The sequence below is a fragment of the Sander vitreus genome, chromosome 17, assembly GCF_031162955.1.
Source record: "Sander vitreus isolate 19-12246 chromosome 17, sanVit1, whole genome shotgun sequence".
NCBI classification, from domain to species: domain Eukaryota; kingdom Metazoa; phylum Chordata; class Actinopteri; order Perciformes; family Percidae; genus Sander; species Sander vitreus.
The window spans coordinates 4,955,015-4,978,022 of NC_135871.1; the positions used below are offsets into that span (position 1 = coordinate 4,955,015).

The following is a 23,008-nucleotide window of genomic DNA, read 5'->3' on the forward strand; positions in this document are numbered from 1 at the left end:
ATGAGGCTCCTCTCCTGTGGAACCAGCTCCCGGTCTGGGTTCGGGAGGCAGACACCATCATCACATTTAAGAGTAAACTTAAAACTCTCCTCTTTGATAAAGCTTATAGTTAGGGATTGAGGACTTGCAGCTTCACCTAGACCGACGGGGGAGGGTGTGTAACCACAGTCATGGCGTGCCCCCTCCCTATCTCTGCTTCTCTTCATAGAAAGCTTACATTTAGGGAGTGAGGAGTTGCAGCGTTCGCCTAGCCCGGCGGGGGAGGGTGTGTAGCCACAGTCACGGCACACCCCCTCCCTATCTCTGCTTCTCTGTAGCTCTTAGCTATGCTGTTATAGTTTGAGACTGCCAGGGGACTTCCTTTGACACACTGAGCTTCTCTCTCCTCTCTCTTTCCATTTGTGTGCATCCATGTCCCAGAGATGCTTGTTACTAACCTAGCTCTGGGGAGCTGATTCCCCTGGGGGTCCTTATGTTTCCTTGGATTAGGGTGGCACCAAAATCATGGTTGCAGCTGTCGCTGTGGTCCTGCTGCACTTCCTGCAACACCCTGCTACGCTCTGCAGTGCCCTGCAGTGTCCTGCTGCGTCCTGCTGCATCCTACTGCGTCCTGCTACGTCCAGCTATGCTCTGCTGTGCCATGCTACATCCTGTAACACCCTGCAGTGCCCTGCTATGCCATGAACTACTATGACTACTATTTCTTTTTTTGGGGGGGAATTGCTGGAATTGTTGTGTCTTTGTAAATTATAGAGTGTGGTCTAGGCCTACTCTATCTGTAAAGTGTCTAGAGATAACTCATTATGATTTGATACTATAAATAAAATTTAATTGAATTGAATAAAGCCCATGAGAACCGTGGAGAGTCAACCCACAACCGTTCTGCTGCCCTGCTGAAAATGTGAAGCAGAAACGCTTAATATCAGATAACGTTCATAATAATTGGACTTTGGGTTATATTTTTTGACAGTTTTCAGTGGTTATGAGGAGCAATATGAGAGAGAAATTTGGTGATGATTGATCGTTGTTTAGGTACATTAAACCACGTTAAGCTTTTTCCTTGCCATAGGCACCAATGAAGAAGAAAACATCAGATCAGATAACTTCAGATAACTAACGTCAGATAACTTCTATAATCGTTGGATTTCGGTTTAGTTTTTTTGACAAGTGTTCATGACAAGATTTGGCCATGAGAAATTTGGTAATCATTGATCGTTGTTTAGATACATTAAACCACGTTAAGCTTTTTCATGTTAAGCGTTTTAGAATGTCCCTTAACATAATTATAATTCATAATCTTTTATTTCAAAGGGTTTACATCATTCACCTGCAATACTGTGGAACTCCTTTTTAATGGCTCTTACTGGTTTGTGTCCAGGGAATACTACAAAAATGTTTAAAACACGTTTCAGAGCGATCAAGTCACACTCTTCGGCGCTTTGCTACAGTGGCTTTACTAATATGCTCCGCATCACCAATGTTTGCAAATGTGCCATTTGCAAAAAAACGTAACGCGACACAAAGAATCTGCTGGGATGTAGAGCATGTCCACGATGGGTGACGTTAGTGATATGAGGACGGATAAGGTTATGTAGGTTACATAATTGATAGACTGGGAAGAAAAACGATACCGCTCAAATAGGTAGGCTTGTATCTGGAAATGAAAATGCATCTATAGTCTGGGCTTCAGTATCATCTCCCGACAAGACGACTCCCTGTGAAGTAATACAGCTTCTTCATCAACGGGATCAGTGACAAAAGGAAATGCCATGTTTTGAGAAAAAAAAAACATTTTATTGTCTGCCTAACACGGTTAATAAACCAACACTGTTTTTTTATTCATGCAGATAACAAACTGCACTAAAATGTGCCTGATACAGACTGAATGAATGAATGAGGAAATGAAAGAGTGCTGTGTCAGAGGGAGGAGACTGCGAGAAACTATTGAAGAAAACCTGCTCCTGACTGAGGCCTGTACTATGAAGCACGATTTGGCATTAACGAACCGTTAACGAGGTAACTTCAGGTTCAACCCAGGGTTTTGTGTATCACGACGGTGGATCACTTGTTACCGGGTTAAATCGCCGTGGTAATTTATGCAGAACACCTAACCTGCTCGGGAGCGGGTTATGTTGGAGATTAGAGATCAACCGGTGTAAAAGCACCACCTACTGACCAATCAATACATCATTTAGAGACCGACAACCCCATTAACATTCCCTGATGGGTATTTTTACGAAAGATATATATTTTCAGCGGAGGGAATTACGTATAGGCTATTTGTCGGCTTTTTGAGCCGTGTGTTGCCAATGCCACACATCGGTTTGAATTATGTTTTTATATATTTTTTATTTTCTCTCACGATCGCTTACCACTGCCAGGGTTGCAACTGATAATATAATAGGCTAAAGCAACGACAGTTTATAGAACGCAAAAGTGTTATTATGGTCAGATCTTGTGCCTGACTGATGGGGATGTGATACTGATAAGCGTTGTGATTTACGTATAACAGCGTCTCTCAGGTTTGATTAACCTCCCTTTCTGAAACAGAAAACCCAGAGTTTCCCTCATCTCAGGGTTAACAAACTCAGAGTTTTCACTAAACCTGCTTTCTGAAACGGACCCCTGGACACATTCAAAACACTAATCAAAACACACCTCTTCAGATTAGCTTTCACATAAATAGTCTTACATTTCTCACCTGATAGTTACTGGTTTTATTGTTTTTAATTGATTTTAATATGCTTGTTTTATGTGTTGGTTTTATTGCTTATCTGTTTTTAATGTGCTATATGTACTGGTTTTACTGTAAAGTATCTTTGAGTACCATGTAAAGCGCTATATAAATAAAATGTATTATTATACACTACTTCTCTATTACTGTACACTACTACCAGTGGAGCAATTAGCAGCTTAAAAGCCAGATATTTTTTCCGTTTGTGGAGTTGTTGGAGATCAAACCAGAGGTAAAAAGAGAGAATAGTGGACTAAAATTCATCAAGTGGACACAAACCAAATTTCAATGGGATGATAATGTTGCTTTGTGTCTGCTGGATATGTAAGTAGGACATTTGAGTTTAAAAGAGCGGTTAGAGCTGATGGGAACTGCAGAGTTGTTAATAATTCTCATATAAAAACATATTTCCCTTTACACGACATTTGATCCATTGTTTGTATAAAATTATTGACTTGTGCACTTAAAAAAGGTCAGGGGTTCACCTAAATCGCTAGGAAGCTCCAATGTCTATACAGCCACTAGTTCTTGAGATTACTTGCTCAGGAGCAAAATGTTAGACACACCGACCAGCCAACTGACTGACACTGCCATCATTAGACCCTGCTGTTAAAAGGGCAAAAACAACAATAAATGTTTACGTGTTAATGTAATTTGACTGTTCATCATATCACCATGAAAAACTCTCAAAACTTGTATAGGAATATGTATTGTACTCAGATTCCATTGCCTTCTCCTCCTTTACTGACCTACATCTCTATTCTGTTTGTTTGGGAGGTTATATAATAATATTTTAGAACATTTCAAACAGGAAACATTTTTTTACTTGGCTGTAAATGAACTAAAATACAAAGCAAAAAAGTCTTTATATGCCATCAAGAGCTCTAAAACCACTGAATTATCAATTTTAACCAGGCTCAAAATATTAAAATTAATCATTGAACTCACTGCATTATATGGCAGTGAGGTGTGGGGGACAGACTCAACAAGATTGGACAAAATGGGACAAACATCCCACTGAAATCCTGCATGCAGAGTTCTGCAAAAGTATTCTCCAGGTGCAGAGATGAGCTCCATACTCTGCATGCAGAGCTGGTTTAAGCCAATATCCTCTACTCTGAAATATTCAAAAACGAGCCCTAAATTTCTCAAATCATATTAAAACAAGTGGCCCACTCTCCAGAACTAACAAAATCCCAGGACAAAATGGAAACCTATCAGGCCCTCAACAGGAAGTACACTGTTGCAACCTACTTGACCAAAGTGAAAACTGAGGAAAACACTAGCTAAGTACAGACTGACTGAACAAATCTGGCAATGGACACCGACAGAACTGGCTGCCCAGAGAAGAGAGATTGTGTTTTTACTGTGACCAGAGAACAGATGAGACAGAGCTGCACTTCCTAACTCAGTGAAGGCAATATCAAAGCCTTAGAGACCAATATTTTACAAAAATAATACAAATATTCCAAGAGTTTCTCTATGTAAATGTCAAGAGACTTCTGGTCCAACTGGAAGAGAGGGAGGACGGCTATAAACTGACAGCTAGATATGTAGTATCCTGCCATGAACTCAGCAACTCTGTAAACAGTCTGTCTCACATGGCAAATAATTAATATCAGCGCTGTTTACATCTTATGTTATTGTTATCCATAGCCCTTAAGCTTTCCCATTTTTTTATTGTTATTGTTTATTGTAATTGTGTAGTTTGTATTAACATTCTTTGGCAGCATTGTATTGTATGCAGTCATGCCAATAAAGACACTTAAATCAGTAATTAACATTGACATGGAGGTGGAAACACACACACACACACACACACACACACACACACACACAGATCAGACAGAGGAGTATGGGGATGAACTATAGCAGTGCTTCTCAAACTTTTCGAGGACTAATAAAACAATAATTTGTTTTACCCCATAAAAACACTCACGGACCACCTAACTGCTAAAATATCCCCAAAAACAACAGGCATCCTACTTCAACTGTAAATTACAAATTACAGCCAAATTAAATGACCTTAAAATGCCTTACTCACTTATTGTTATCTAAATAGGAAGAATGGCGCTGCTTATGGTGAGACATCAGGGAAGCCATCGGATTAATTGACAGTAATGTAAGCTTTGTTACGCTCCTGCTCTCGGCTTCATTGTTGAAGTCCGACAACACAGAAAAAACAGCCACTTCACATAAGAATGTTTAAATTTTACATATGAGTTTATTTAATATTGAAAACAACACATTTATGCTACTTACTATAAGGCTTTGGAGTGGCTGGAAGACATTCTGAGAACCACTGTTTTGAATTTAAAATTAAAAGCATGATGCAGTTCGCTTACCAGGAAAAGGTGAGAGTGGAGGATGCCGTTCTATATCTACTACACTTGGACAAAGGAGGCAGTGCTGTGAGAATCATGTTCTTTGATTTCACCATTCAGCCCCTCCTGCTGAGAGACAAACTACTGCAGATGAGAGTGGACCCAAGCCTGTTGACCTGGAACACAGATTACCTCACTGAACGGCCCCAGTTTGTTTAACTGGGGGACCTCACATCTGAGGCTGTGGTCAGCAGCACAGGGGCGTCACATGGAACTCTCTCTCCTGTACTGTTCACCTTGTACACCACAGACTTCAAGTACAACTCTGACTCGTGCCATATGCAGAAGTTCTCTGACAACACTGCAATTGTGGGGTGTATCAAGGATGGACAGGAGGGGGAGTATAGAAGCCTTGTGGAGGACTTTGTGGGATGGTGTAGGACTAACCAGCTGCAGCAGAACACCACCAAAACTAAGGAAATGGTGGTGGACTTCAGGAGGCCTGCCACTCCCTTGCTGCCTGTCACCATTGACGGGGTGAATGTGGAGACAGTCAGTACATAAAAGTACCTGGGGTTACATCTCGACAATAAACTGGACTGGTCTGCCAACACTTTACAAGAAAGGGCAGAGCAGGCTCTATTTCCTTAGGAGGCTGGGGTCCTTCAATGTCTGCAGCAAGCTCCTGCTTATGTTCTACCAGTCTGTCATGGCCAGTGTCCTTTTCTATGCTGTGGTATGTTGGGGAGGCAGCACTAGGAAGAGGGATGCTGGACGACTGGACAGGCTGTTGAGAAAAGCTGGCTCTGTGGTGGGCATGCAGCTGGAGTCACTGACATCAGTTGCGGATAAGAGGACCCTGAGCAGACTGTTCTCTATAATGGACAATGACTGCCACCCCCTGCACACCACTTTCTATAAGCAGAAGAGCATGTTTAGTAGTAGGCTCCTGTCTCTGTCTTGCGAAACAGACAGGCTGTGTAGGTCCTTTGTCCCTAGGGCCATTAAGCTCTTCAATGCTACACAGAAGGGGAGGAGTGTGATTGACTTAAGTGTTTAAGTGTGCTCTGCACACTGCCCTTTGTACCATGCCTTCATCTGGGTGCCTTTATACATACATGTAAACTACCCTGGACTGGACTGATTGGCACTGTTTGACTCCCTTACTGGCTATATTAGCCATCTGCACATTTTGCTAGCTTGCCTGTATGGTCAATACACCACGCTGTCTTTTTGTCTGTATGGACAGTTTTCAACTTTAACTTAAACTTTTCTTCAAGTTTTTTTACTAGTGTCTATGTATAGTTCAGTAATGATTATTCTATTGTTGGTATATTGTGTAGCCTGTTGTACTTGAATGACACTCTCTTGCATTATGATACCATTGCACCTTTCTGCATTTTTTTCCACACCGCTCCTTTAAACATGCTACAACCAAACTTTACTGTAAGGGCACATTATTGATATCTTCCTTTGTATTTTTGTAGTATGTGTTCGTGGATGTCATATGTCTGTGTGCCTATGTGTATGTATATTGTGTATAAGCTATTGGACACCTTAATTTCCTTCAAGATAAATAAAGTATCTCTATCTATCTCTATATTTTACCAAATCTACTCGCAGCCCACCAAGGGTCGCTCGTGGACCAGCAGTGACCACTCTTTAGGAAATACTGAATTATAGTATAATTAAAATATAAAGTATAGTAATTATAGAATAATGGGAAGGAGCAATGCCAATAACAGTGTTGGTCATCTTACTTTAAGAAAGTAATTAGTTACAGTTACAAATTACTTCTCCCAAAAAGTAATTGAGTTAGTAACTCAGTTACCACATTGTAAAAGTAATTAGTTACTCAGCAAAGTAACTGTGACGTTATTTTTTATGTTCTATAACGCTATTACGTTCTATAACATCTTTAACGTCAAAGATGTTTATATTAACTGATTGAAGAATAAAAACACTATATACAGAAAAATTGAGCGTTGCTTGTTTTAACAGAGTGGCTCCGTCTCCTTCGCTGGAGCTCACGCTAGCTGCATTTGGGCTTGGGGTTGGGTTAGCAGCAGCAACAAGTGTTGTGTTAGCATGTGTTGATGTGAGGTGCTTCATAAGATTCGAGTTGCTTGAGGCAGACGTGGATAAAGTCTTTTTTCCTGGGCATAGTGTGCATGTTACATAAACATTCTTGCCTTTAATTTCAATGAGCGAGAAGTAGTGCCGATACTTCCAGTTCGAGAACGCTACCTTTGAATTTCCCTAGCTCGTCGCCATTGTCGCTGTTTTGTGTTTAGTGGTAGTCAGAGCGTGCAGTGAGACAGCGTGAGCAGGGCATCCGCCCACCCAGCCAATCATCATCGCATTTGCAACGGTGTCATCATCCCCACCCCGGCTCTCTCCAGGCAGCTGATGTGTAGCCAAAGCTTGACACCTCGCGCTTCATTCAATCAAATTGTAGTAACGCGCCACTTTACATTCTCAGTAACGATAACGGCGTTGCAACGATGGGAAAAAGTAATTAATTAGATTACTCCGTTACCGAAAAAATAACGCCGTTAGTAACGCCGTTATACTTAAACGCCGTTACTCCCAACACTGGCTAACAATTAGAGCTATAACATCTGAACACTTGTTGTGTTAAAGAAAGAGATAGACAAACAGCATGTCTACGTTTGTGTGTGGGTATGTTTGTGTGGCAGCAGTTGGAGAAGTGAACAAGGTAATAGGGGTGCAAGCTATATCGACTCAATATCGCTATCGCAATATCACGTTGCGCGATATTATTCCGAAAGTCTCGCGATAATTATGCAATATTTAGTTTTATTTGTGAAGCGTTGCATCCCGCCCAACATGCACCCAAAGAGTATAGAAGTAACGAGGCGAAACTCAATAGAACGTTGTGTTGCATTCAGTCCAAGATGGCGGAGCTGCACTCAATAGAATGTTCCATTGCAAGCTGCAGCACAACGTTCTATTGAGTTTCACCTCTTGTTACGTCTATACTCTTTGATGCACCTCTCCAAAAATACACATCACTTGGTATTTCCTGGTTCTCCTTCTCCATAAACAACATGAAATCAAGGAGAGGGTTAACTTTTCCTGCTCCAGATTTCCCACCGTGGTAAGAAAGAACAGGGGAGACACTTTGTTTCTCTCACTATGACTCTAGAGTTGCTACTCGCTCCGAAGATATCGCTGTCACTCTCTCTCTGATCCCTCACTCTACCACACACTCCCCACACACACACGCACACACATGCCGGCTCGACACACACACCAGCGCACAAGTATAAACATCAGCTGCGTGGAGCCTCCGCAGAACCATAAATCAGTGAAGAAATAGACAGAGACAACAAAACGAAGCGAAAGAAAAGAAAGGACCTAAAGAGAGCAAAGGGAGCCAGTGGAGCAAAAGAAAGAACACAAAAGTAAGAAAATGAGTGTTGCTCAGGGAGAAGACAAAATATCAGAGATTGAAGAGGAAACTTTAGTGGCCAAAAGTAATGCCTCCTCGGTAGCTTGGAAATACTTTGGCTTTAAGCCAACAGATGTTGCATTGCATTGTTTTTTATACTGTAGTGTACATACAACCAGTACAACATGTCCTGTTCTATAGACATGCTCTTTATTTATTTATTTTATACTGTACAACCAGTAAAACATGTCCTGTTCTGTAGACACATGTTGGACCAGTCCAATATGTCAGTTGAAAATAAACCTTGTGTTGTAAGAAAACTTGTTTTATTTGTTATGAATCTATTTTGATGCGTTTTCCCATAACTTTGGTAATTTTACATATGTTTAAAAATATCGAAATTAATATCGATATCGCAATATTCATTATCGATATCGCAATATCACATTTTTTCAATATCGTGCACCCCTACAAGGTAAGTGTGTGTCTGTCCCAAGTCAAAGTTGATGTTGGCTGGGAACACTTGTTCACCAAGCCTGTCTCTGCTGTCCTCAGGTCTGTGAGAGCCAGTTTTCAGAGATGCCATCACATACAACATCAGGCTAACTATGCCTGTTGTGACTCATAGTTAAAGTTAAAGGCCAGTTCCCAACATAGAGGCTAACCTTAGAAAGCTCCTGGACACAATGAGGAGCAACACAAATGATGTTAGGGTTATTAGAGGCTGTGCTCGATGCTCCTGTTTGTGTACTTTAAATAAAAACTTCCAATATTATCATATAATCACAATATGATTTCAAAGAAAGCCAATAAATGAAATTTGAAATATCACACTGCCCTCATGTTTAAAGAAGTGGAAGGTAACCAGGTACAAATTACTTCAGAGTTTGTTAGTTTGACAATTTTAAATTAAATATTGTCAAGTAGCTCGTCAAGTACAGCTATCATCTTCGTTTTCCCTTATATTATTCCTTTTGTCTTTCCTTCTTCTCATTCTCCTTTTCTACCTTGTGTCCATCTTTCCTTATCTCTTTTCATCAACTGATCTAAAATTGTGAAAATCTCCTAATCTGGAGGTATAAGGTCTTCCCTTAAATGGCAAACTAAACTCTACTGTTCTTTCACAATGAGTACTTTGGCTACTTTTACTGAAACTGTTCACTTGTGACTGTAAGACTTGTTATGAAATATGTGTCCACTGTGGTAATAAAATCCTTATTAGGTAAAGGGTTAGAGAAAAAGAGGCAAGTCAGTGTAACAACTAGGCACTAGTGTGGCCTTTTGAACTGAGCTCATACAGTTTTACACAGGGGCAATCACTGTAAAGTCACTGAGCCTAATTCAATCATTCAATTCAGAGCTGCATGACCGCTATGTGGACACACACAGAGTTTAATAACATTCAGTAGAGCAAAGAGAAGGGTGTCAGCCATGTTTATAAAGACAGAACAACGGTAGTGGACCTTTTTGAGGGATAAAAACACATTGTTCAAAACAAGTAAAAATTCTGTAAGTAATCCAAAGGACACCAAAAACCAATGCAGCAAGTTTAGTCTGCTTATTAAAAACTAAGGCATGGTCAAGAAGAAATTGTGCCAAAAAAAGCAAAAACATTATAACACAGCTGCATACTGCTGAGCCATGCATAAAAAATCCATAAATGACAGACATAAGCCTACCATCAGATAATCTGATGTACCGTCCGTGAATATATGAGCCAGTTGCCAGTTCTATAAATTACTAATCAACATGAGCTTGTCGTAAGGTAGCACAATAAAGAAGTGTGAACATAATTTATACCTGACCAGGACTCAGGCTTGTTTAGTATAGCACCTAAACCAGGTACTGTAAGTGCAAAGTAACCTGCTTTATATAACCTGACTTAACCTGACTGTATGCAGAATTGGTAACATTTTCCAATATACACTTTTTTTATACATTGTTTTAAATGGTTTACACTCCAACAGCAATAAATAACTTATGGGCTCTTAAAAAGGAGCGAAAAAGATCCATCTTCTGTAGCTGCTGTAATCCTTTAAAAATACCCACCAATCACTACCTTGCGGTCCGCTTGGAAAGAACCAATGAAATGACCCCTTTTCCCGGTGCGTACTCTACCCCTCCCATGAACGAGCCTTACAGTAATACGCATCGTTGCTGCTAGAGTTACTGCACGTCTACTGGAGAATGGAGGAGAAAACTCTGTAAAAGTTGAAACTGCCCCCATGGTTTAGGCTTTGGCCATTGCTAATATTTTCAAACCATCTAATCGTGGTAAGATCGCCGATATGCAATCTGATCACCAGTCTGACAGGCTGGCTACATTGAACACGTCTGTGTTGATAGCGAAGTCAGATCTCCCACACCAAAGGCATGTGTCATATCCACTGCGCCATCACCACCACCAGATGCCACTAAAAAATCTTGCTAACTTTTCAACATTACCATCCCTGCCTTTAAGTGAATGAGGCTTACTGATCATGTGCATGATCTTCCAGTTAACTTGCTTCATAAAACAGCACCACATAATTAATTAAACACCATGTCAATTTAGATTTCAACATTTTAGATTTAGATCCCAACAACACAGTAACCCCTTCAGCTGTATCTCTCACTCTTGCAAACACTCAAATTACTCACCGATGTAATGTTGGCAGCAGCCACCATTTTTCTGTTTCTGACCAATCTGTTGCTGAGGACCATTGTTATCAGGGCAACCACACACACACCCAGGTCAGGACACAGAAGGCGTAATACACTCCAAGGATCATCCAAGGGAAGCCTACGAGACACACACATGCATATGTGGAAATGTCAAGGGAGGTCAAACATTTTTCCATCTACTAACACCTGCATGTAGATGTAACTGAAAATCTTACATTCTGATATTTCCACAAATGTTCTGCACGTCCTCCCCCAATGGGGGCAAATAAAAATGTATCTGCTCTTGTCTTATATTACTTTAAATATGTTGGCATATAACATTTTCACCTCATATTTTCGACACCCCTTCCCCCAATTAGTACTCCAAACATTAATGACAGTGGCATGGATAACTGGTGCTACACTAGTAACATACCTGGACAGTCCTATATGTCTGCTTATGGTGTCCCATTGTGAACAGTTATCACCTATGGCGATGTTGAGAGGAGGATATGTGTATAGTACTGTCTGGAAGCAGATGTGAGACAGTACAAATAGTAGACTGGTACAGAATACTGCTCTGATAAAAAGACCTGTGTGACCTGGAAGACAGAAAGACAAGAAGACATGGGGAAACAGAGTTCAATGTACAGTCAAATACAACATATGAAATAATTCCATTTCACATATACAGAGTACAATACACAAAATGAAAGCATCCTGGCATGTTATTTAATCCACTGGTTAAAGGGTTATTTCGGGGGGGTTCAAACTGGACCCTATTTTCCCATACATTGGTGAAAAAGTGTATTTTGCAATGATAAAATTACTGTTTATTTAAATGGAATCTAGTGGGTTTGGCAATGGCAATTTTGGTGCTGTTTCATGTTAAACAAAAATATTATTATTCTTAAACAAAAAGGTTGACTGCTGTAGGGATCCTTTCCATAATGATGTCAAACACTGTAACTAATAATCTGAGTATGTCAGTTGCAAAACAAATACTTTTTGTGGACGTAAATTGAAGGTGCGCAATTGCCGATTAATGTTACATTGTAGCTTGTTTGTCTTGCTTAATACTGGACCAAAATCAAAGATTGTTGTTCCCTCTAGCCACTTAGACACAATAACAAAGGAAAATAGGTTCCAGGTTGAATAAAAACAAAGTTTTCCTTTAAAAGCATAAGGATTTGTCAGTTCCGGTTTGTAAACAACATTCAAATTGGCCCCTCCCTCTGGCTCAACGAGGGTTACGGTGTTCGCCAGCGGGTAAAAGCCAGCCCCAGATTCACTCTCGTTTTGAAAGGGCTTTGTCTGCTTGGTGTTTCACCTCACTTTATTTGCGTTTTTTCTGCACTGTATCCACCCTTTTGGTAGCTTCCTCTTGCATGCATGCTTACAATCTGGCACCTAGTCGCTATGGTTTTACAGAGCCTGATGCCTAAAAATGTCCTGGACAAGGCAAAATAAGGAAATACATGCAGATGGCAGGGTCTCTGCAAATACAGACACCACCACACATCATGACGTGGGTCATAAGTGATGATTCTTTTGTGGAAAAACTTAATCATGCCTCTTACTCATGCCTTTAACCATCTTACCCTGAGTCAGATGAGAATATGGCATGTGTCATGTAGGCATTATTTTAGCACAAAGACTTGAAGCATCTGGAAACTGCTAGCATAGCTTTATCAAAAGTGAAACATAAACACCTACTTAAAGCATAAGCCTGGTGGTATTCTATATTTTCCTTTTTCGTCAATTGCATGTGCTGACTTAATCCAACAATGAATTTGTATTACAAAAAAGTATTGTGTGTGTATTCAAAGTATATACCTACCACCGTGCACTGGAATACAGTAGTGCCCAAAGTGTTATATTCCCATTTCACCTGTTTGTTATGGTTGCTATATATTCATATGTCAATATATGTAGCAAACAAAATACGTATCCAGTCCAGAGGACCACTGAATGATATGATCATATCAAAATGATATGATTCCATCAAAGTTGATTTCTGGAAGTACTGAATTATTGCCCAGTCCTAATAAGAACCAAATCCCCATCATCTGGGGATGGGTATCCACAGAAAATGTTACATTACCGTACAATGAACCAATGTGTTGGTCAAAGGGAAATGGTGGAAATGCTAGTTCACAGCAGACTTCACGGCAGACTGGCGGGTAGTTATTGGGGTATGTTTGTGTGAAGAGTAATGTATAGATGGCAGATGGCAGTCCTGAGCTTGGCTTCACTGCTGTTGAGTCACTAGTTACAGCCATCAGCTGCATTCCTCTGGCCTTAAGGAATCACACATTAATAAGTCAACTATGAATGCTAAATGTCATGTCAAGCTTGCTCCTTCTCTCTTACAGTAATGTTTCTAACTTCCACCCATTACACATACATGATGCGCAGTGGTGGGTGTAGAGATGCTTTACTAGGGCAAGGTGTTTATGAGTGGTGTAATCCACCATAAAGTTAGTTGTGATTGAACCTGTGCCGTGCCGTCAGTAGCTCCCCACTGTGTCAACTGTGATAAAATGTGGCTATAAACACAGCAGGCCTAACACGTAGCATAGGGAGGACACCAATGTCTTAAAATGTCTTCCAAAGATATTCATTCAGTTTACTATTACACAGTAAATCCTCACAATTTAAAAGCTAAAGCAAGTTCATGTATGTCATTTTTGCTTGGAAAATGACTTACGCGATTAATTGATAATCAATATTTGCTGATTATTTTCTCTGTCAATTGACTAATTGATTATTTGACTAATTACTTAAGCACTGATTAGCAGTGAATGAATGAATGGTGAAGGAGTCAAATCATACTAAAAATAAACATAGGGCATTTTCCAGTGGTGCACTTGCAGCAGTTTCCCCTTCTACTGTTTGTATTTCTAGCCCAACCCTCTGTGGATGGAAATCACATCACATGTGTGTGTGTGTGTGTGTGTGTGTGTGTAGTTTCCACTAAAAGAAAACAAGAGGAACTCTAAAAGTCACTAAATCAACAAGTCCTCCAACACATACGACCACATAGGTTACTTGTCCCTACCCACAGCGTTTCCCAAATTAGCGCCCCTACCAGTGGTAGGACATCAACACGTCATACCTAAATGTAACGGTCGCAGTTTAAACACGTAGTTAACATTATGAAATGGTTGCAGTTTGGTTCGGTTTAGGCACCAAAATTATTTGGTTAGGTTCCGGAAAAGATTGTGGTTCGGGTAAAATCGTTGCGTAGTAGTAGTATGTTGCTTCACTTCCATACATAAACAACAAATTCCATATATGACGTAATTAAGCATGTGACATAGTTAGATTTGTTTCATGGGTGTCGCTGCAAAATAGCCTCAGGAACTTGTTTTGGTGGAACATGTGTATGTTCAAAGGATTGGACAGATAATCTAGCTAGCTGTCTGGTTTTACCCTACAGAGATCTGAGGAGCAGTTAACCATAGTCTTCTTCAGTCAAGTTTCCAATTGACTGAAGAAATAAGTTATTGTTACATTATGTTGTTAATACATGTTTTAAATTTGACAATGTAGTGTGGTACATTGCGAATAAAGGTCAGATATTATATTGCATAAAAGTCTAGTCTAAAGACAGCAGGGCTGTCAAAACTGACCAAAATGACAAATATTCCTTCTAAATAAACACATAGGATGGAATATATTAAAATAACTATTTGTGCACATTATGTCCACAAGAGGGCAAACCAATACATATGAGAGACATATCTACTTGTATAGGTATATTTAGCTGAACATAAACATGTATTTTAAAAGATCTACATACCTACACATTATACCTTTACAGAAAAGAAAATAATGTCCTATACCTTAAACGTGCAAAATGTAATACTGACAGCTAGTGTTTAAAATAGTGCAGTACAAATTCAAAATACTGGAGAGACTCGAATTTACGGAGGTTGCCAGGCTAAGACCGCAGCATCCACAACAATGTTGCTAGACGCTTGTCTCACATAGCCAGACATTACTTTACAGCACAGTGCAGTAGCTAACGTTAGATGCTGGCTATATTGACTGATATTGGCTATATCATAAAAGCCTGTGCTCCCGCAGAGCTCTGTACCCAACTGACAGACACACTTTTTCGGTTTAGAATTACGGTAGGAACCGCTAAAAACACAATAACCTCACCACTCTCTACCCGACAGACAGACACACTTCCTCGACTTAGAATTATGGTAAGAACCGCTAAAAATAAGACTGCCTTGCCGTCCTCTCCACCCGACTTAACACACTTTATTGGCTTAGAATTACGGCAACAATCGTTAAACACACTGCAAACTCACAGTCCTCTCTTCCCGATTTACAGCCTCCCTCTCTTGGCTTAAAATAACTCACTGTTGTCAGCTACGGCCGCTGAACAGGCTACACATTGTAAACAGCCGTGTCACACTTGCCTGGTCCTCCGGTAACGTTAGCTAGCATGGCGGCGTTAGTCAGGACCAGTCGGGATCACTTTACTGGCTGTGTCTCAATTGTTTTTGCGAGTAAACAACTCTGGTACTCTAGCTATATAATTCAATGTGAGTACACGGATGTTGAAATGACATAAAATGCCTGTCCCTTGTAGCTGTGATAAATTAGCCTGAAGCTAATGCTTAGCTACTTGTTCAGGAGGAAACGTCAACTCTGCGTCCTTTTGGGCTCTAAGCTGTCTCCATCTTTCAAATACATTAGAAACATGCCCGTTTTTTTAGGTCGGGTAGAATCTATCTCCGTTGATCCTGTTCGTTTGTTTGCTGCTTTCATGGCTGTAGCCTACTAATGTTACAGCTATGGCGCGCTGGGTTTACGTTTTTACAGGTATATCTGGCAACCCGGCCTGGCTGTCAAATTGGGCAGTTGATAACAATACACAGGCCAAAACACAAACAGAAATTCCATCACGGAACAGAAATTTCAAAAGGAGAAAATACTGGCATTAGCATTGTTGTCAGAAAAGATAGTGTTTCAACTTAGCATGTTTCCTTAATATCTGATGACGCATTGGGGTCATTTTGGATTTATTACAGTAAATATATTACATATTGGACCTTGAAAACCTAATTTAAAGACTGTAGACCTCTCTCTCTCTCTCTCTCTCTCTCTCTCTCTCGCTCTCTCTCTCTCTCTGTCTCTCTCTCCAGAGCGGGAACCTCCTGGTTTGTAATTTGACGAGAATGTGCAAGGCAGACAGCTGCGGTAGTGCTGCTTTCTTTCACAATCAGATATTAATTTTCATATTGAATTGTCTGTTGTTGTTTTTTACTTGTTTTACCCAGTAGTAAGAAAGTTTCCAAAACAAACAGAAATAGGATCTTCATATTCCATCAACATTATGAAATGTTACTGTAATGGATGAAGTGACAAATGGATGAAGTGACAAACAAATGCCAAACTCCATCCAGAAGACACAGAGCAGTCCTGCTGACACCTCTGCACTGTGGCCTTGAATCTCATTTAGACATGTTCACACATGCAACACAAATGGTGCTTTCATCTTTGTTTATACCCCAACCTGGCGAGATACCATCTCATTTCAACACTTCTTTTCATGTCTCAAACTGTCTTTATCACAGTGAGTGTCTGCACGTCCAGGTAACAGCACACAGAACAAACTGTATTACAGTATGGAGGTATTAGGCAGCATGGAGGGAATTGTTTGTCCATGACACTCTCATAGACTTGTAACAACTTCCAGAGCAGCACAGTGGTCTGTCTGCATTGAAATACTGCTGTTTGTACCAGGTCTGTGTGAATACTCGATTCTGATTGGTTGCAGGCAATACAAGATATGCCTCGTTTCATTAAAAAAAATACTCAAGGATTCAAGGATTCAAAGATAATATTGTACCCCAGACCTCATCTCTTCAGACAATGAAAAACAGACACTTACAACAAGACTCACCAGTTAGATATGAATCCTTCATTCTCCCGATGGTTTTAAAGATACAATCCTTGATTTTGTCATAGTGCCAAAGCATCACTGTTATAGATAATTCTCCTCTTAGGACCATACATCGGAGTCTTATGCATGATGTATAAGAGTGTAATTGAATATTTGAACACATGCCAGTTGTTAAGTAATCTCAAGCTGACTTAAACTGTCTCTTAATTCTCCTCTGAGCCCAACAGTGCTGCTTCCTATTAGTGTTTTGATTTTTTTCCTGTGTGTGTGTGTGTGTGTGTGTCGCACATATCAAGGTTTTGGCAGGCCCTGGGTTTTCCTTTAGGGGAAATTATCTATGCCCCCCCACCCTCTCTTTAACCATTCTCCCACCAAAATAAAAGCCTCTTTTGCATTTTGATTACCAAATCAGAAAAACTGTCAGGAAGAGAGACAGAAGGGAGGACTGGAAAAGAAATCGATGACTTTTGCCCCACTAGCAACTGGGACTAACGATCACAATGTCAGTTGGCGAAAGAGCAATTTTCCCCACACATATATATATATAATCTTCACAAGAAGAGTGTGCTCTCAGTGGGTTTGTATCATTTATGATACCAGGGGTGGAGGAAGTATTTAAATGTTTCACAGTAAAAGTAGCAATACCATACTGTAAAAATACTCCATAACAAATAAAAGCCTTGCATTGAAAATGTTACTTAAAGTGACTATATGTAACTTTTTAATTTTTTCATCATCGTCATTTTTCATTCAATGATCTTAAATGACCTGTAACAGCAAACGAGACTTACAGTGAAAAGAATGCCATTTTTATATAGTTTTTAGTAAGGCCCCTTCCCGGGTTAGATTTTGTCACAGAATGATTTGCGGCAGGTAGACAGCGCTACAGTAACACTTTCTGATGGGTCACAGATTTCTTTGTAACACCGGAAAGCCTGTGTTAGTACCCAGCCTTTTGAGCCAGGTAAAAGGAAGCAGGAGATTTGTTTATATAGGCCTAATTGTATTTTAATGTTATTTTATAAATTATCTGCTGTAGTTATGGCTGATACTGATGGACCATCACAGAAAAGAAGGTAATTAAACGAAGAACTAAAAGCTAAAAGGGAAAAGGAAAGGGAAAGTGAAAGACAAAAGATGATATTGCCACTCGCTCGGGCTAGCAACTGGTTATTCAAAACCCACCCCGAATTGGCCCTCAGGTATATAATATGTCTTTTTCATTCATAAAATAACTTTACAATGCGCGATGTGGTTGTACGCCAGTAGCTGACAATAAATTACGTCCCCCTTCCATTTAGCGCGGACGTGTTATTCCTTTTACTCTGTGTTTGTGTTGGCTTACTATTTTCTTTTCCCTTGTACCTGTGTAAAGCGTCCTTGGGTTTCATGAAATGCGCTATATAAATCAAAGTTATTATTACGTTGGTTGCTACAACAAACTTGTAATGCTTTGGCTTGTGACACAGTGACAGTGATAGCTCACGAGACATCCAAAGTAGGCTAAGTTACCGTATGCAACGATGTAACTCATTCTTTTATTGTAAATTAATGATTTTCTGTGTGAGCAAAACATTCATCGCAACTGTATGACCTTAACGCTTACTCGGAAATACAGTGGGCAATACAGCACCATAAAGAAAAGACCTTTACGACAGCAAGTTTGGTAAAAACACTACCACTTTTGTCCAAAGCGGCAGCTAGAATCAACACAAACTGAAAGTTACATATAGCCACTTTAAAGGGGTGATAGAATGCAAAACGAAGTTTACCTTGTCATAATTGAATAACGACAGTTCGGTGGGTAAAATGTAAGTGAGTGTCACGATAAATTAAGTCACAATCTTGAATTTCAAATAAAAAAATGGAATAGTCGATGCTGCCACACCCCCATGTCACATCCAGTCAGCTTTTCTAGCGGAAAAAAACACACGTGTTGAAGTGCTGCAAGTCGGCGGCCATCTTGTCACAGGCAAGCTTTCTTGTGGGCTCTGTGGTACCTGATGTAAGGTGAGTGATCTGCACGAACACAAATACTCTTATCTCGCTGAAATCTTGACGGATTTACAAACGGTTTGGTTTCTTACAAACGTTATTAACGTGGCTATAATTCTGGATGCTTGAACATGTTGAAAAACGACTTAATCGTGCAGCATAGTTGTGTATCACGACTACTTACGCAAGTTATCAAGGCTGAGACCACAATCGAGCTGTTCAATTATATAGGTTTTACTGACACCAATAACGATTTTATGACAACTAATCTTTTGTCTAAATTACAATCTTTGTGGATGTAGTTGTAGTTATTAGCTGGCTAATAACAAGAAGCTGTGAGTGTGGTTGTAGTTATTAGCCTAGCTGGCTAATAACAAGAAGCTTTGAGTGAGACCTAGTAGCAGCTAATGTTACAGTTTAGCTTCTACCCAGCAATTTTACATCAGTCGGAGGGGCAGAATTCAATATAACTTAAGTTGCACATGATTTCCAATCGGTTTGGTTTGTTAAAAACATCTTACATTATGATACAGGAAATTGCTGTCTTTATAAGAGAAGATGCCAGACTTTTGTGCAGCCTATGGATGCTCCAATCGCCGGAGTCTCAAAACGAGAGCCCCCTGGGATCACCTTTCACCTGTAAGATATGACAATATTATGATGATATTTGGGATAATCTTTAGTTACTTAGTGGATGTATGTACAATACAGGTCCTGTTACACAGGAACAGCGGGGCTATGACATAATAGTATTACAAGATTGTTGTTGACCCAAGGCTTTTTAGAAGTTTGTTTACACAATCGCTGAATGTTTCTTTTGGACACCTTTTTATAAATAGTTTAGTGTGGTTGTCTTATTCTAAAGTACATACATGCATACATGATGCATAGATGCATACATACAATTACCCCAAACATATGATAATTTAGGTGTGTATTTTTGTCCTTACCGATAATATTGAAAGAAGGAAAAAAGGGTTGGAAATGTTGACAATAATTTATATATCTGGGTACATTTCTCACGTTTTTAAGGTTTCCCAAAACCGGAAAGATGAGGAGGCAGTGGGAACTTGCCCTAAGAATGGACGGTTTTGTTGCCTCTGACAGGACACTGCTCTGCAGTGAGCACTTCAGGAGTGAGGACTTTGACAGAACGGGGCAGAATGTCCGGCTTAAAGATGGTGTTGTGCCAACCATTTTCAACTTTCCAGCTCATCTTTAAAGGGTATGTGTATCATTGACCAACAATAATTCAAGGTGTATAAGATTGATATATCAATATGTGATTAAATGTCACTTTAGTTTTGTTACTGCAAGTTATATAATGTGTTGTTTATTACAGCACATTTTAGACACTCAAAACGTCTTTACTTATGTTTATTTTAGCTGGTAGCAACAAGAAGCACAACTACCTCTAGAAGAGCGGAAGACAACCTGCCAATGGACTTGTCTCAGGATGCACCTCAACCTGATGTTGTGAGTATTTGCATGTGGAATGTCAAACAAATGAGAGCATCATATGGCTTATTATATTAAATCCTTTATCTTGGTGGTACCCAGAAAGGTCTATGATGGTGTTAGTAGTCTAAGAGCCCAATATTATTTGAGGTGGTAAAAGTTTGAGAACTACTGGCTATCTCACTTGCTCTGTCACTCATACACTTGAATGAATAAACATGTGAACATTGAAACTACACCCAGGGGTAGGCAACCTTTTCATTCAAAAGAGCCAACCCAGAGTTGGGACCAGCAAGCAGAGCTGCTGTCTGTTTAAAATCCTCCTCCTCACCTATAAAGCTCTTCATGGTCAGGCCCCTTCATATCTTAAAGAGCTCATAATACCCTATTACCTTTTTTTAGAACACTACGTTCTCTGAATGCAGGGCTACTTGTGGTTCATATAGTCTCTAAAAGTAGAACAGGAGCCAGAGCCTTCAGTTACCAAGCTCCTCTCCTGTGGAACCAGCTTCCAGTTGTGGTTCGGGAGGCAGAGGTGTCCTGAACCATCCCTTAGTTATGCTGCTATAGGCCTAGACTATCGGGGGATTTCCCATGGTGCACTGAGCTCCTCTCTTCCTCTCTCTCTCTTTCTGCACTCATTCATGTGCCATTAATGCATGTTACTAACTTCTCTTCTTCCCCGGAGTTTTTGTGCTTTCTCGTCTCGCAGGTTCCTATGGATCCTAGTGGAGCTTCCTACCATGGTCCTGCTTGACTGCCATTGCCAATACTGTTGTTGCTGTGCACCTGTCTGTCTCTCTCTCTCTCTGTCTCTCTCTCTCTCACTTTCTCTCTCTCTCACCCCAACTGGTCGAGTCAGACGACCACCCACCTAGAGCCGAAGGGTCTGTCCTAGGTTTCTGCCTCTTAACAGGCAGTTTTTCCTTGCCCTTGTCTCCAAGGTCTTGCTCATGGTGGTACTGTTGAGTCTCTGTAAATAATGTTATAAGGAGTTCAGTCTAGACCTGCTCTATTTTAAAAGTGTCCTGAGATAACTTTTGTTATGAATTGGCGCTATACAAATAAAATTGAACTGAATTGAAATGAATTAAATTTTATTTAATTTTAATATTACTCTATCATCCATGTGTATACCTCCACAGTAGTGTAGTTCTCTCTGCAGGGTGGGGATTTCAACATGCAGCATTTCTTTATGTCTATTTCTAAAGGGAAATCTTGTACCTATTTTTTATTGCAAATAAATAATTTTATAATTTTATATGTAATTTAATTTTATAATAGTTTAAAATAAACTTTTACTTTTATTATAAAAAAAATATTTTATATTAGTAATATTCATATTATAAAAGTATATATATATATATATATATATATATATCTCATGTTGCCATTCTGCACACTGAGTTTTAGTAGCCTATATATTGATTTAACATAAATACCTTGCATCTATCTGTTCTGTTTAATGTTATTTTCATATGGAAGTCCATGGTTATAATTATTCATAAGTATACAGTGTCATAACTACATCTCTGACGTTTATAACAAACCAAACCATTTGAAAATCGGTAGAAAATTTAGCAAGTTATGGTTATTTAACAAGTACATGCACCATTAAAACACAATGTTACGAGTGAGCGAGCTGACTGTGGCAAGATGGCCACCAGGTGCGGACTTCGACCTCCATTGGCCAGCAGCGCGGACGAGACATCTAGCCTTTATTATGTATATCTATGCTAACCATTGCCTAATCCTAGTGCCTTCCAGGCAGCGCTGCCTGGAAGATGACGTTGGGGGCTTAAAACACCAAACACCAATGCGTCTGCCCTCAGCATTATCGGCAAACTTTTTTTCTTCTTTTTACTTTATTGACAAATTGTCAAGTTTCCAATTGACTGAAGAAATAAGTTATTGTTACATTATGTTGTTAATAAATGTTTTAAATTTGACAATGTAGTGTGGTACAATGCGAATAAAGGTCAGATATTATATTGCATAAAAGTCTAGTCTAAAAATGGCATAGCAACCTGTGCTTTAAAAAAATAAATGTAAAAATCGAGAATCGAATCGAACCGTGACCTTAGAATTGAAAATGTAATCGAATCAAGGATTTGGAGAATCGTGACACCCCTAGTAAAATGGGCATACAGAGAACCTCAAAGTCCCATTGACACCTCTTTCCTATGCAAATCTCACAATTTGAAACTGCCTCTGTAAAATGGGCGAATCCCAACGAAGCTAATAGTTGACGCCAACTTGGTGGCTGTACCTTATTTGGCTCTGGTCTGTACCTTTGTCACGCCCCAAAAAAACAGCGGAGATCTCAGACACTAGTTTAGCTGCATGCTGCTCTGTGTACTTCCACATTACCAAGAAGAAAGTTTGGAAGTTTTTCAAGGATATTGAAAATGAACCACGGTCGTAAATGCAGTGTTCCAGGCTGTACAGGGAATGCTGACACTTTTCACATTTCATCGCGAGCTGCCGGTCGTGGTGCTCCAGATAAGCGGTAG

The 23,008-nt window shown here is 39.8% G+C and overlaps 1 protein-coding gene across 6 annotated transcripts in view; it reads right to left on the minus strand.

Moving 5' to 3' along the window:
- piezo1 (piezo type mechanosensitive ion channel component 1 (Er blood group)) overlaps positions 1 to 23,008 on the minus strand; it is a 188,845-nt gene that overhangs the window by 123,274 nt on the left and 42,563 nt on the right. For all 6 annotated transcript variants that reach the window (XM_078272473.1, XM_078272468.1, XM_078272469.1 and 3 more), the window contains exons 3-4: positions 11,553 to 11,718; positions 11,114 to 11,255 (exon numbers count right to left, since the gene is read on the minus strand). In XM_078272473.1, the coding sequence (XP_078128599.1) occupies positions 11,114 to 11,255; positions 11,553 to 11,718 (308 nt within the window). The remainder of the gene's footprint in view (positions 1 to 11,113; positions 11,256 to 11,552; positions 11,719 to 23,008) is intronic.